We start from the raw sequence: 12,745 nt of genomic DNA, 5'->3' as shown, positions 1-12,745 counted from the left end.
AGGACTGGAGCAGGTTTAGCATAGTGGTTAAGATGTTAAACTACTAATCATAAGGTCACAGGTTCAAATCCTGGCATCAATAATCTTCCAGTGGTGGGCCCTTGAGCAGGGCCCTCAACTCTCAAATGCTGAGACGCATAATAAGATAAGTGGATAAGAATGTCTGCCAAATGCCCTGAATGTAAATGTAAACCAAAGCCAATATGACTGGAAGCAGACAAATGTGTTAATACTTACAATGATCAGCCATAACATTAAAATTGAATATCAATTATACACCAGGTGACAGGATCATGGGCAACCAAATCTCACCTATGCACATGGAGACTGAAGGCCAGCCTGTCTGTTCCAATCCTACAAAAAAGGCAATCCAGCACGAACCATTTAAAAAAGGTAATGCTGACCAAGATAAAAAGGTACCAAAACAACCAGTGATGCACCACAGCATTCTGCACACGGGGCAAAGAGCCCAATGCTGTTGACTTTGCCTCCAAACTCCCAGTATACCTCCAGATCCCAATATGATCAAGCATGCATGGGATGCACCAGACAAACAAGTCTGATCCACAGAGACCCCACCCCGCAACCCAGAGCACCCAAAGGATCTGGGCCTTGTTCTAGACATCACAGCACAACCACCAGAGATGTTGTGGAGTTATGTCCCAAGAGACCAGAGCTGCCCCAGCGGCACAAAGGGGTTATTGGCTTATTGGTGTATAAAAGACAAAAAAAAATCATTCAAGTTAATTTTACCTATGAAAATGTATTAAATTAATTATATAAGCATCCTAACGGCACTGATACTACTTACTACTGTGTAAATAAACAGGTTACTTCAATAACATTATGGCCAACTGCAAATTAGCTAAATCAATGTGTTTAACTTATGTAAATTTGCATAAAAGTCAGCATGCAATTTCTTAGTTCTAGATAATATACAACTTTCTCGAATCCATGACACGACTGTGATAATACTTCATTTAAGATCACTGCGCGTAGCGACGGCAACATAACTGTTAATTGTTACTAATAAAATAATGAATTCATTTGTATATAGTTGGTATTTGGGTGAAGCAGCCCATTTATGTTGGAGTGTTAGACATTGTTAATTTGTTTTTGGTTTTGTTATTTTGTTTTAGGTTTTTCTATTTTGTTTTTAAATTTGTTATTTTGTTTTGGGCTTTGTTAATTTGTTTTGCACTTCTCGGCCACTGTAGGTTAGGAGTGCAATTGTAAATGACAAATCAATAACGTTGTCCATCATTTCTGCTCAATGCTCTATTTTTATGTGTGTGTCTTTATGGGTTTGCATCACACTTGAGCTTATCAATTGAACAAACACACACAGACCCACTTTTTTGTGTTCATGTTCAGCGAACATTAACAGTAGGCAGTTAACCATTGAGGTATCAAAACCTGCTGTTTATAACTAGCCAAAGAACATGCCACCATTGGATTTCAATGGGTTATTAATTCATGGACTCACTGCTGCACACTGGAGTAAATCATTTTAATTGTCATGGCACATCCATTCAAAGCAAATAACTCAACCTAACTGTATTTGAGATTAGATGTGCCTTATTATATGCCAGCAATGTCAAATCATGGTCCTAAAACCTAGACCATACAGTTTTTTCCCAGCTTCAGGATAGAGTTCGGGCTCATCTAGCTAATTACCAAAACGACATCAGCCAAATAAGGTGTTTTTAGGCACAAAAAGCATGTACCAGTCAGGGGCACCCCAGTGTGGGACTGGCATTCACTGCAGTGCTTCCTACCTGGATCCATCCCCAATGATGGCAGGAAGGCTGACAGCGGCCGATTGGAGGAGCTTATTAAGCAGATAGCATGTCAGGCGTGGTTTACACATGCACTCGCATGGGAGCTTTGGCAGGCACAAGTGAATGGATTCCCCAGAGAGACGGGCTGCTGGCTAATTGGAAAGCAAAAGGCGCTGACATGGCAAGTCGCTCTAACCCAGAATTTTACAGCCACATTACAACCTCAGCGTCTTGGCCATACAGATAAAGCTAATCAATGAGCTTGAACCAAGATAGAGGAAAACCTTAAAGCATAAAAAATAATTTCAGCTTTTAAATCCGTAAACCGGTTAGAGCAATATGCGGTCTAATTGGTACAAATAGTCTTAAAATAAGAATCTATTAATTTATAGATTTATTAAGCTTAAACTTGTTCGACCAGTGCGATTTCTGAGTCCATAGACTGCAGCATAAATAAAACATATTTATACCATATACATTTCCCGAGGATTTTTCTAAAAGTCTCATGTCTGTGAACAATTAGCGTGTAAACGGGTTACTAACCTTATAGAAATGCAACACACACAGCACAAGCTATGTATTATGGGGTACAGCGGTGCAGTAATTATGATCCAATATGATGGCCTACTTAACAGGGCTAAGGCCTATCAGCCTACTATGCATCAGTCAAGTGTGCCAAGCAATAACGTGTTGACCTGATACTTCAGGCATTGCACTGTTATCAATTCATTTTTGAATTAAACATTCCTGACACCCCTTTGAGGAAGGAGCAGCTACAGGGGAAGTGGGAGAGGGAGAAAGAGGAAGAGCAGAAAGTAAGTGATGAATAGTTGATGAAGTGCTTGCAGGCAGAAAAAAGAAGAAAAAAGCGCTATCTTTCTTTTTCTCTCTCTCTCTCCACCTTTCTACTCTTTTCACTCCATCTTTCAAAGTACATGCACCACAAAACATGATTTTTAAATGAATAACTCCTCTTGCATGGCTGATTTTTGGGTCAGCCATATTGCTTTCCAAGTCACTACGGATATTTGGTAATGCCATATGGACTGGTTACCAAATATGCTTCTCTTCCATGTACTTGCAGACATGCTTGGAAAATTTGTGGCTGAGTACATAATAATATTTTAATTTACTTCAATCCCCTACTGCAGCGGTAGGGTTATAGATCAAATTACACAGAAGCATTGCTCTCATTAGAAGATTCCCATGCGGTCTGGGACTGGGGGCATACACTATCCAACTGTGGGTATCTGTGAGATTACTTATATGGAACAGGACAGATAGCACATTACTTCATTCATGCTAAGCTTTCTAGTCGGGGTCAAAAATATGAAGTTGGGGGAAAACCTTCACGAAAACATATAGACTGTTTGACAATGGAGAAGTGCAAATTCACCTTCCTGGATTATGTCTTACTTCAAGGGGGTGCTGTCATGGATACAGTCAAGTTTTAGCAGAAGAATGCCCCAAACTATAAAGAAAAGGTAAAGAATGCTAGGGTTTGCAAAAGTCTACTGATGTGGACATTACTATTCATACTATTAATTTCTTAGAAATTTCATTTATTGAAGTGCCTCTCATATCACTGCTCTGGTTCTCCAACAACCTGATCCGAGTTCAACATTCATAGTAGAAGAGGGGGTGGGAACCATCTGGTCCTAATACTAGTGCACCCCAGCCAAGATGTATTCCATAGCATGTTTTCCCTTTAAAGACTCTCGTGCCCAGAGGAAGAAGCATGGAATTGCTAGCAAAACATTCCGAATAAACCATATTCTTCACCAGAATGTACTTCCCAATCTCAAATCGTTCAGGTTGAAAAAAAGGGCAAAGCGGATTCCCCAAAATACTGTTTATGTACCTAGCAGATACTAAAACACCCTAATTCACACCATATTATCGAAACCAATGCTTTATTGCATTCCAATCATGGCATTGCTTTAATAACCCGGGCTCAAACTTCCATTACCTCTGGTAAACTGGGATTTACTGTACAAACTGTACTTTATCATAAGATCAGATCCTTAGCATAAAGTATTGATAAATAACTATATTTAATAACATATGGAGGTATTTTAAGGATTTTCTCTGTATGTGTCCTTCAATTTATTGCGCTTGGTTTTCAGAATTTGTTACAACTTACCCCAAACTTTTGTTACCATGAACCCCAACTAAACCCATACCAATGTGTTATATATTAAAACTTTAATCACATAAGTATACATTTTTCAAATAAAGTTTCTGAGCTGAAATAAAAGGCTAGGGAAAAAGTTTCTTTAACAATATTACTTGCAGGTGGCACAGTGGCTAGCACTGTGGCCTCACACCTCCAGGGTTGAGGGTTTGATTCCTGCCTCAGGTCTGTATGCATGTTCTCTATAAGCTTGGTGGGTTTTCTTTGGGCAATCCAGTTTTGTCCAACATTCCAAAGACATTCAAATTAGGTAAATTGGCAGATTCCACAATTGTCCGTAATGTGTGTGTGTGTGTGTGCGTGCAGATATGAGGGTACAATTCTGTGTGCGTGGGGCAGACATGTAGATTAGACTAACTGGTGTATTAGTGTAAGAGTAAATGTGTGGTGTGTGCATGTGTGGCCTGCAATGGATTGGCAACCTGTCCAGGGTATACCCCACCCTGTGCCTGAAGTTTCCTGGAATAGGCTCCAGGCTTCCTGCGACTTTGTGTAGGTTAAGCAGTCTAGAAGATGAAGGATTGATGTTATTCCATGCAACCTCTTCAGAAGCATGGATAATGTTCATGATGCATGTGCATAATATCGGAATATGTAAGCTTTTGCTAAGCTAGGATAACAACATGCCTAAAATTGTCCGAATATAATCTGTACTTGTGTATGTAATCTTTATTCTGTTTTTCAGTGTCTAAAACAGTCCTTGATTTTGGGTTGGTTTTGGTTAAGGACAACGGAAAAGAGTTCTTCCTGAGAATATTATCCTAGAGAAACTCTGGTAATGATTACATTTGTCCACCTCCCTAAGTAAAACTAGTTTATTCTGAATAGGCCTTAAGTTGTGTGTTGGGAATTTTGCTCCGCAGACACAATTACTATTTAACAATATCTGCCACCCACCAACTGCTCCTCCACACATGCAATAAAAAAAAAAAAGCACACATATATGACATGCAAGGCACAAAATTCAAGCACACTTAAAACTTTATCATCTATTGTAGCAAGCCCAATCAAATATTAATTTCAAACTTAATTAAATGTACAATATTCTCACAAGATTAATAAGATACAGTAAGGTGACTGTATCATTTCCCAGTTAATTGGCTGTGAGAGCAACAAAATTGCTTTACCCTGGTTAAGCATTTGCTTTCCTAAGAAGGGAATGTGTTTCCCTCATCGCAGGTGTAATTAAAGTTTAATCAAACTCAAATTTTAACCTGTTCAACTCAAACCCAGTGACAACCCACTGTATGAGACATGGTAAAAAAAAAAAGTCTTGGTTAGTATAGGCATAGAGGAAAAATTCTGTTCATTTCCAACACTAAATCATTTACACATTTGCCATGACACCGGTCTAAAAATACTGCACAGTGACGTATTAGCAGTGAGACAGTTATGCCATTATGCACTAACAAGGGTGGTCCTATGCCTTTTTGTCCTAAGCTGAATGTTTCTTTAAACAGCATCCAGAAAAACACAGTTGAACAGCTTTCATCTAAACAGTGAGTGTGTCTCGATGATGCAATGCACCAACCACAAGGTAAGCAAAGAACAAATCGCTTATAACCTGCAGGGAGCCACACACACACACCCTCACCGATGGTGTGATTTCCCTGCAGACACACTATGCTCTTGTGATTTCTATTAAATAATATGTAGATTTTTCTCACTGCATATGTAAGGCTCTTAAATATCAAATAATAAAAAAAAATAGACACTCGTCCCTATTGTGTTTGTATGTCAAACAAATGTGCATCCTGAAAGGAGAAAAAGAAAATGTCATAGAAGGCAGCATCTGAAAAAAAGAGCCACTGATATATACCACCAAGCTATTAAAAAAAAAAAAAAAAAACGCTATAGGCGATAATAGGTTTGCATTAGCAGAGGGGATTGGTGTGCCAGGGGCAGACTGGATGAAAAACTGCAAGTTGTTGAATTATTCAGTCTCTTGATAGACATTAGCTATCTTCCCTTTGCCCAAGAACATTCTCAACAACCATAATGTTTCAAATTCCTACTGAATATGATCGCTAATGTATTTTATGATTAAAATCAAACAGATTAATTAAACATATTAATTGAAGCTTAATCTGAACTTAAGAACAGAAAACCAGTTACACTGTAATAAAACAATGTATCAGGAATACTACCTACTGTATACCAGATTTATTAAAATTGCATGTAGACTTAGACTTAACGATTAATGAATTTTAGGTTAAGCCCATTCAGGTCAGCTTGGATTCTTATAATAGATTAAATAAATAAATAAATAAATAAATTATATAAAAAAATACAACAACTTTGACAATTATTAATATTATAACTTTAAATATTAGGTCTAATAACTTGACAGTTCAAATGATTACACGTGGCATGTTCACGTTGAGAACCAGCTATGCAACCCTTCAATATTGTCAGTGTGATTTTTGGGCCCTGATGTGCTCACCTGAAACTAGACTCGACTTGCATTACAACATCATCACCAACAGCTGGGGCTATTTCACTATCAGTTAGACATTCCAGTAATCTTGCCACATAACAAAAGAATAAAAACTAATACACACACAACACTTGTTGGGTTTTTATGATTCTCATCTAATTAGGTATGGAACCCATCTAACATTCACACTGACCCTGCATTTCTTAAACACCGACATGTGACACACATGTCAGAAGTGTGGCTAGAAACAAAGAAAATGACAGTCAGTACTTTGCACTTTGTTCAGCAAATTGCATTATTCATACAAGTCCTAGATCTCTCTGTCTCTCTTTCTCTCACCTGCTCTTTCATGCTACTGCAGGATGCAGGAGTAAGGCAGACTCACATTGGAATTCAGCATACCTGTACTAACTCCAACCTTAACACAACACTCAGCACAATTTTGCCACTAAGAGATCCACTATCATGCATTATACATCACTTCCCTTTTTGAATAAAAACACATTTGTCTTTAGAGTCGTAAAATAATAAATAGCAAACAGAGACCACACAATATATTTTGTTTCATGTTGTCAGAGCTAAACCACACCAGACATACGATCAGGCCTCATCAGACTATCTCCTCTCCCAGATAGCAGCTATTTTCTAAGGTAAGGTACATTTGGTGGGGGACCATATGATTGCTTGGCTAATTGAAACAGTTAGCACTCCCACTAACGCCACCCATATCAGCGCAGATCCCTAATAATGTGACACCTCCGGAAGTTACCCCAGCTCTATTTGTATACGTTTTTCCACAGTTGAGCTTCACTCTGTAATCAGTGGATCAAGAGGCTGCTTGGTTTTAGTTTGTGCTGCATTCCACTGATTACAGAGCAAAGCGCAATTGCATGGTAGATTCATGGTAATTTACAAAACCAGGTGATGTCCAATCTTCAGCTGTCCAGTTTTAGTGAACCAGTGGCCAATGTAGCTACAGATTTCTGTTCATGGCTGACTGGTGTAGAATCCAAACAGTCTCTATAGGTCTAGCCCAGGTGCCTTAAGGGTTGGCATGTTATGCATTCTGAAATGCTTTTCTGCTCACCATTGTTGTAAAGCATGTTAGAGTGGTTAGCTACGATACTTTGGCTTTAGATGTTTGCTTTTTATATTTTTACAAACCATTTAAGTCGTTTGATATAAACATTAACTGAATTTCTTGATATGGATTTAAGGTACTGTACTGCTGCTACATTATTGTCTGATTAAAGGAAGGTGTTCAGGTCCAGGTATTCCTAACTGGTCTTATACTGTATAACAGGCATTGTACGTAGTGCACCCTTGGATTATGAGCATAATTCATTTCGGAAGTGGGCTTATATTTCAAAACACTCGTAAACCAAATCTAATTTTCTCATAGGAAATAATGGAAACTCAAATGATTTGTTCCAGAGCCCCAAAAATAAATACATAAAAATAATTAACACAAAATATGAAGTAAAAATAAAACTAATTAACCTGCACTTAACCTTAAAGTAAGCTCCTGTCTCCCCTTGTCGTCTTACACAGTTACCCTTACTCCACTCTTTTCACACACACGCGCACACAACTGAGGCGCTGTGTGTGTTTATGTGTGTGTATGTGTGTGAAGTGAGAGGAGAAATCATCCTTCCCTTTCTCATGTTACACAGTAAACCTTTCTCCTCTTTTATTTGAATTTCACACAACAACACACACACACACACACACACACACACACATACAGACTGTTTTGTCTGAAAAATTAGCAAGGAATATTTTTAATGACACTCGCGTAAGTGCATACTAACGGAATCACTGCTGTAAAGTAAAACAAACGAATGAACCTGCACTTTACCTTTTTACCTTTCGCGACAGAGCAGTGTTTCTGTGTAGAGCAGAGAGTGTGTGTGTGTGTGTGTGTGTGTGTGTGTCGAAAGCCGAGTGTGTGTGAAGGGGCATGGTGTCAAATTACGCGTGCACACATAAAGACAGAGAGGGAGAAAATGGATCTTTAACCTCTCTAATGAGACTTTCTTTTGCTTTACAAGTGCGCATATATGTGTGTTATAAAAAACAGTACATGCGTGCTGTACACACGCGCTTACAAACACAAAATAAAAAATGTTTTACACGCATACACATGGTCACAGTGTGATAGTAAACAGTACGCGCGTGCACAGATGTTGACTATACCAGTGCAGAGACCCGCACTAAGACCCAGCAGGGGAGACAATTACACACAATTCCGCAGCGCAAGAGAGAAAAAAAACATTGGCTTAGTTGTGATCACGTGACGCTCGGCGTTAAAACAAGAAGTGCATGCGTGATACATTAACATTTAGGCATTCGGCAGACGCTCTTATCCAGAGCGACTTACATTTTTTTTATCTTATTACACATCTGAGCAGTTGAGGGTTAAGGGCCTTGCTCAAGGGCCCAACAGTGGCAACTTGGTGGTTGTGGGGTTTGAACCTGGGATCTTCCAAACCGTAGTCCAATGCCTTAACCACTGAGCTACCCCTGACCCCGATTGTATGATATATGATACTCTGTACTCGTAAACTAAGACTTGCTCATTTTTCAAGTCAGAATTTATTAAAAATCTTCGCTCATCTTGCGGAACACTCGCAACCGCGTTATTCGCAATCCAAGGTTCCACTGTATATAGATACCTTGATGTAAAAGACATGATTAACATGATGACTAACATGTCTTTTTATCAGCAGGGTAACCTATGTACAGCAAGCATGTACTGTTTCTTATAACACACGTATGTGCGCGCTTGTAAAGCAAAAGAAAGTCTCATTAGAGAGGTTAAAGATCCATTTTCTCCCTCTCTGTCTTTATGTGTGCACGCGTAATTTGACACCATGCCCCTTCACACACACTCGGCTTCAGACACACACACACACATACACACACACACATTTAAAAAGTTGTGGAATACTTATTATTTATTTATATCTTATATACTTATTATGATTTTGCTCTTACTCACTGGAGTTTCAGAATCTCAGATATTAACTGTGATCATTTTATCACTGCATCAACATTAAACAATAACTGATTTCATTCCTATCTGCTTTATTGGAATCAGATCGTTTATGATAAAAAATGTTCAAATAGACAAGAAAGATGTGCATTATAGCTTGCTCATTGTGAAGGCAGTTTTTTTTAGTTCCTCATGGTCGCCGCATCAGATCATTTGATCCACAAGTTACTTGCCCAGGCTTTACCCCAGATGCCTCTCCTTTCACAACCCACTGATTTCTCCAGGTTTGGAACTGGCACAGAAGATGACCTGCATTTCCAATGACTGGGTATTATATATGTGCATAGAGTTAAGGGCCTTACCCAAGGGCTCAACAGTGGCAACCCAGCAGTGACTGGGTTCAAACCCACAACCCTCCAACCAGCAACCAGTCATCTCACCCACAACTAAACTCTGTTTAATAGGTAAATAATTCAATTAGGTAGGTTTGTATGGGGGTATTCTTGTACAGTAACTATTCTTGTAAAATGAACATAACAGGGAAAGAAATATGAAAAAATCATTGTCAAATTGCTTGGAAACACATCATTTAAACATCATTTAAATGCCAGACATTCAGCCAAAATGTGTTTTTTTAAAAACGTTTGAATATTACATAATAATACGGGTGACGGTCATCTATTAGGGTATATGGGCAACATTGAGTACACTGAATAATGAGTGGTAAATTAATGGCTAAATGTAAGCAAATATTACCCATGTATTATCAGAAACCAACTTATAGGTAAATCAAATCACTGGTCATCCAATTTTCAAACCTAGTTTCAAACCTTTAACTTAGTCCAACTTCAAGTATGTTCATAGGATTGTATTAGGGCTGGTTGTCATGTCCAAGTCCAACAGTTATCTGTTATTATTTAAAAAGGTCACAATTTCCAAGTCCTACCAGAGAAGAAGGATTCTTTAATTCACACTGAGAAACTTTCTAATTATTCATAATTTATTTTTGACCATCATTGCTGTTTTTGTTTAAAATACACATGGAGAGTGAACTGGTTGAACATTTTGTGCTTCCTGTACATCTGGTTAACCAGCACAGGGCTTGTGTTTTAAAGAAACAGTGGATTCCACTGAAACACTAGATGGTTATATATGCTAGTAGATTTATACTCTCTTTATCTGCATTTCCAGTGGAAATTTCTTTGCAGTACTTTCTCTCACACTGCTCTTTTCTCATTTCCGATCACGTGTCGTGTGCACCATGCCCAATAAAAGCAAAGTGACACGTTGACATCTGCAACGTTACATATTGGTTACACATAAGCACAGCACCTAAAGCAGAGGCATTTAACTAATTTGGGCGCTGCATGTCAAACGTTTCACTCCACACACACAGGCTTAAATCGTTAAAGGATTTTTAAATGAACAGCTAGGTCATCTTTCCACACTGCATCATCTGAAACTACGCTTTAAATAAAGTAGCCTAATCTATGGATTAAAAAGCTCTGTGCATGTTGCAGCCTGGACAATATCAGAGCTGGTGCTCTGGGAGATAACGATAATTGCTAATTTAATGCAGCCTAACCTGATGTGGTCAGTCTGTGTGTGTGTGTGTGTGTGTGTGTTTCTAGACTCTTCAAACGCCCCGAACATACGGTTGAACATTCATGCGTTTTAACACTAAAACAAAACATTTAAAGAAGGAAGATCAGGTTATATTATTTTATCCTAATTATGGCGAATGTATGGAGGAATGCACTGCCACGGCAATAGCGCGCGCGTCCCAGCACACACTGCTGGCCGAAATAAAGAATAAACTTACCGCAGTCCTCGCACAGAACGCGCTCCACATCTTTTTTGAGATTCTTCTCAACGGTTTCACGAGGAGCAAATGACGCCCTGAACACCAGAGGCTCCTCTGTGGGGTCCATGAAAAATATGTATCTGTGGTCCTTCTCCACTGCGACGCACGGAGCCTCGGAGCCAAAGTCGCCAACGGTGACGAGCTGCTGGCGCTCGAGCCCACCGCTGTTGGTCGGCCACACGTCCAGGACTCGGACGTTTACGCTGTACGTTTCGGTGGAGGCGTTGGCGGGCAGCTCCTGGACCTCGCCCTCGATCACCACGGCTGATCGGTACGCCTGCTCCTGCAGGGAATCCAAGCTCGGGGCGTAGCACGCAAAGGAGACCCCGACGAGCAGCATGGAGAAGTGCACCGCATCAAGCCTCCTCATGCCGTCGGCTGTGGCTCAGGGGCGGCCGGCCGCGGTGGTGCAGGTGCAGGTGCAGTGGTTTCGGGGCGAACGCGGGACGAGGAGGACAACGGAGTAGGGTTACGGCGGCGGAGGGGTATGGCGGGCGGGCTCCGGTGGCGGGGCAGAGCGGCAGACCTTGCGCAGGCTGTGCCCATGCCATTTGTGGGCGCCGCTTTCCCCGCGCGGTTTCGTGACGGGGGACCGCGGGACGCTCAGGAACCGGAAACGGCCCCGGGCAGCGGCGCGGGGCGGAAAAGGGCTCGTTGCTGCATTCTCCTTCAGCGCAGTCCCCCAACGCCGGTGTGCGTTCATAAATTACGCTCCTCGCAAGAGCGCAGATTCCGCAAGACGTCGCTAGTCTTTCTGCGTCCAGTGAAATGTCATCGCCCGGGTGGGCATACTGTCACTGATGAAAAAAACAAACAAACAAAAAAAAAAAACAGTGGATCCTTTAGAAATGGTTTGGGTTCAATGCACACAACGATACAAATTTATATAAAACGGCCTCTCGAGGTGTCCAACCGTAAGGTCCGCTCGTGGATTTTACGCTTGAATTGCTTTCCAAAGGGCGACGACACACGCAAGACGTGCAGCTGGGCGATGCAACAAGCGCGTCCCCACTACTGCTCACTGCACACACACGCGCGCGCGTGAGGTGCACGCTCGCGCGCGCGCACACACAGAGGGAGAAAGAGAGCGCGCAAAAATCGCCGTCCTCCTGTCTGTGTGTTCGGGCGTCTTCTTGCGCTCCTTGGTGCAAAGGTCAGCAAGAAAGCTCCTCTCATTCCAGCGTCAGCTGATCAAATATTCAAGCAAATCGTCGGTGGTTTATAACACAACTGCAGTGCAAGCGAAGAGCACAGAGCCTTTCCGTATACTGTACGGCAGCGCACACAGAGGCTCGGGCCGCCGCAGACCGCAGACTCGGAGGCGATGAATAGCACTGCGAAAGGAGCTCTAATGGAATCGATGCTCAGACCATCAGAAACTAGTTTTAACTCTGCATCCCTGCTTTTATGAAATCGGCTGCCGCATTCAAGTCCCATTTACCATGTTGCCCCAAAAATCGACCAGACGGGGGTC

General features: G+C 41.0%; 1 protein-coding gene across 1 annotated transcript in view; it reads right to left on the bottom strand.

The window, feature by feature from the left end:
- Positions 1–11,807, bottom strand: part of nrg2b (neuregulin 2b) — a 71,221-nt gene extending 59,414 nt beyond the window's left edge. Inside the window, exon 1 of the mRNA XM_053505452.1 lies at positions 11,230–11,807. Within this exon, the coding sequence (XP_053361427.1) occupies positions 11,230–11,641 (412 nt within the window). The 5' untranslated portion in view covers positions 11,642–11,807. The remainder of the gene's footprint in view (positions 1–11,229) is intronic.
- Between the last annotated feature and the right edge of the window lie 938 nt (positions 11,808–12,745).

This window comes from Clarias gariepinus, chromosome 10, assembly GCF_024256425.1.
Source record: "Clarias gariepinus isolate MV-2021 ecotype Netherlands chromosome 10, CGAR_prim_01v2, whole genome shotgun sequence".
NCBI lineage: Eukaryota > Metazoa > Chordata > Actinopteri > Siluriformes > Clariidae > Clarias > Clarias gariepinus.
Note: the sequence above shows the minus strand (reverse complement) of the source record. Positions and strands in the feature narration are given on the sequence as shown.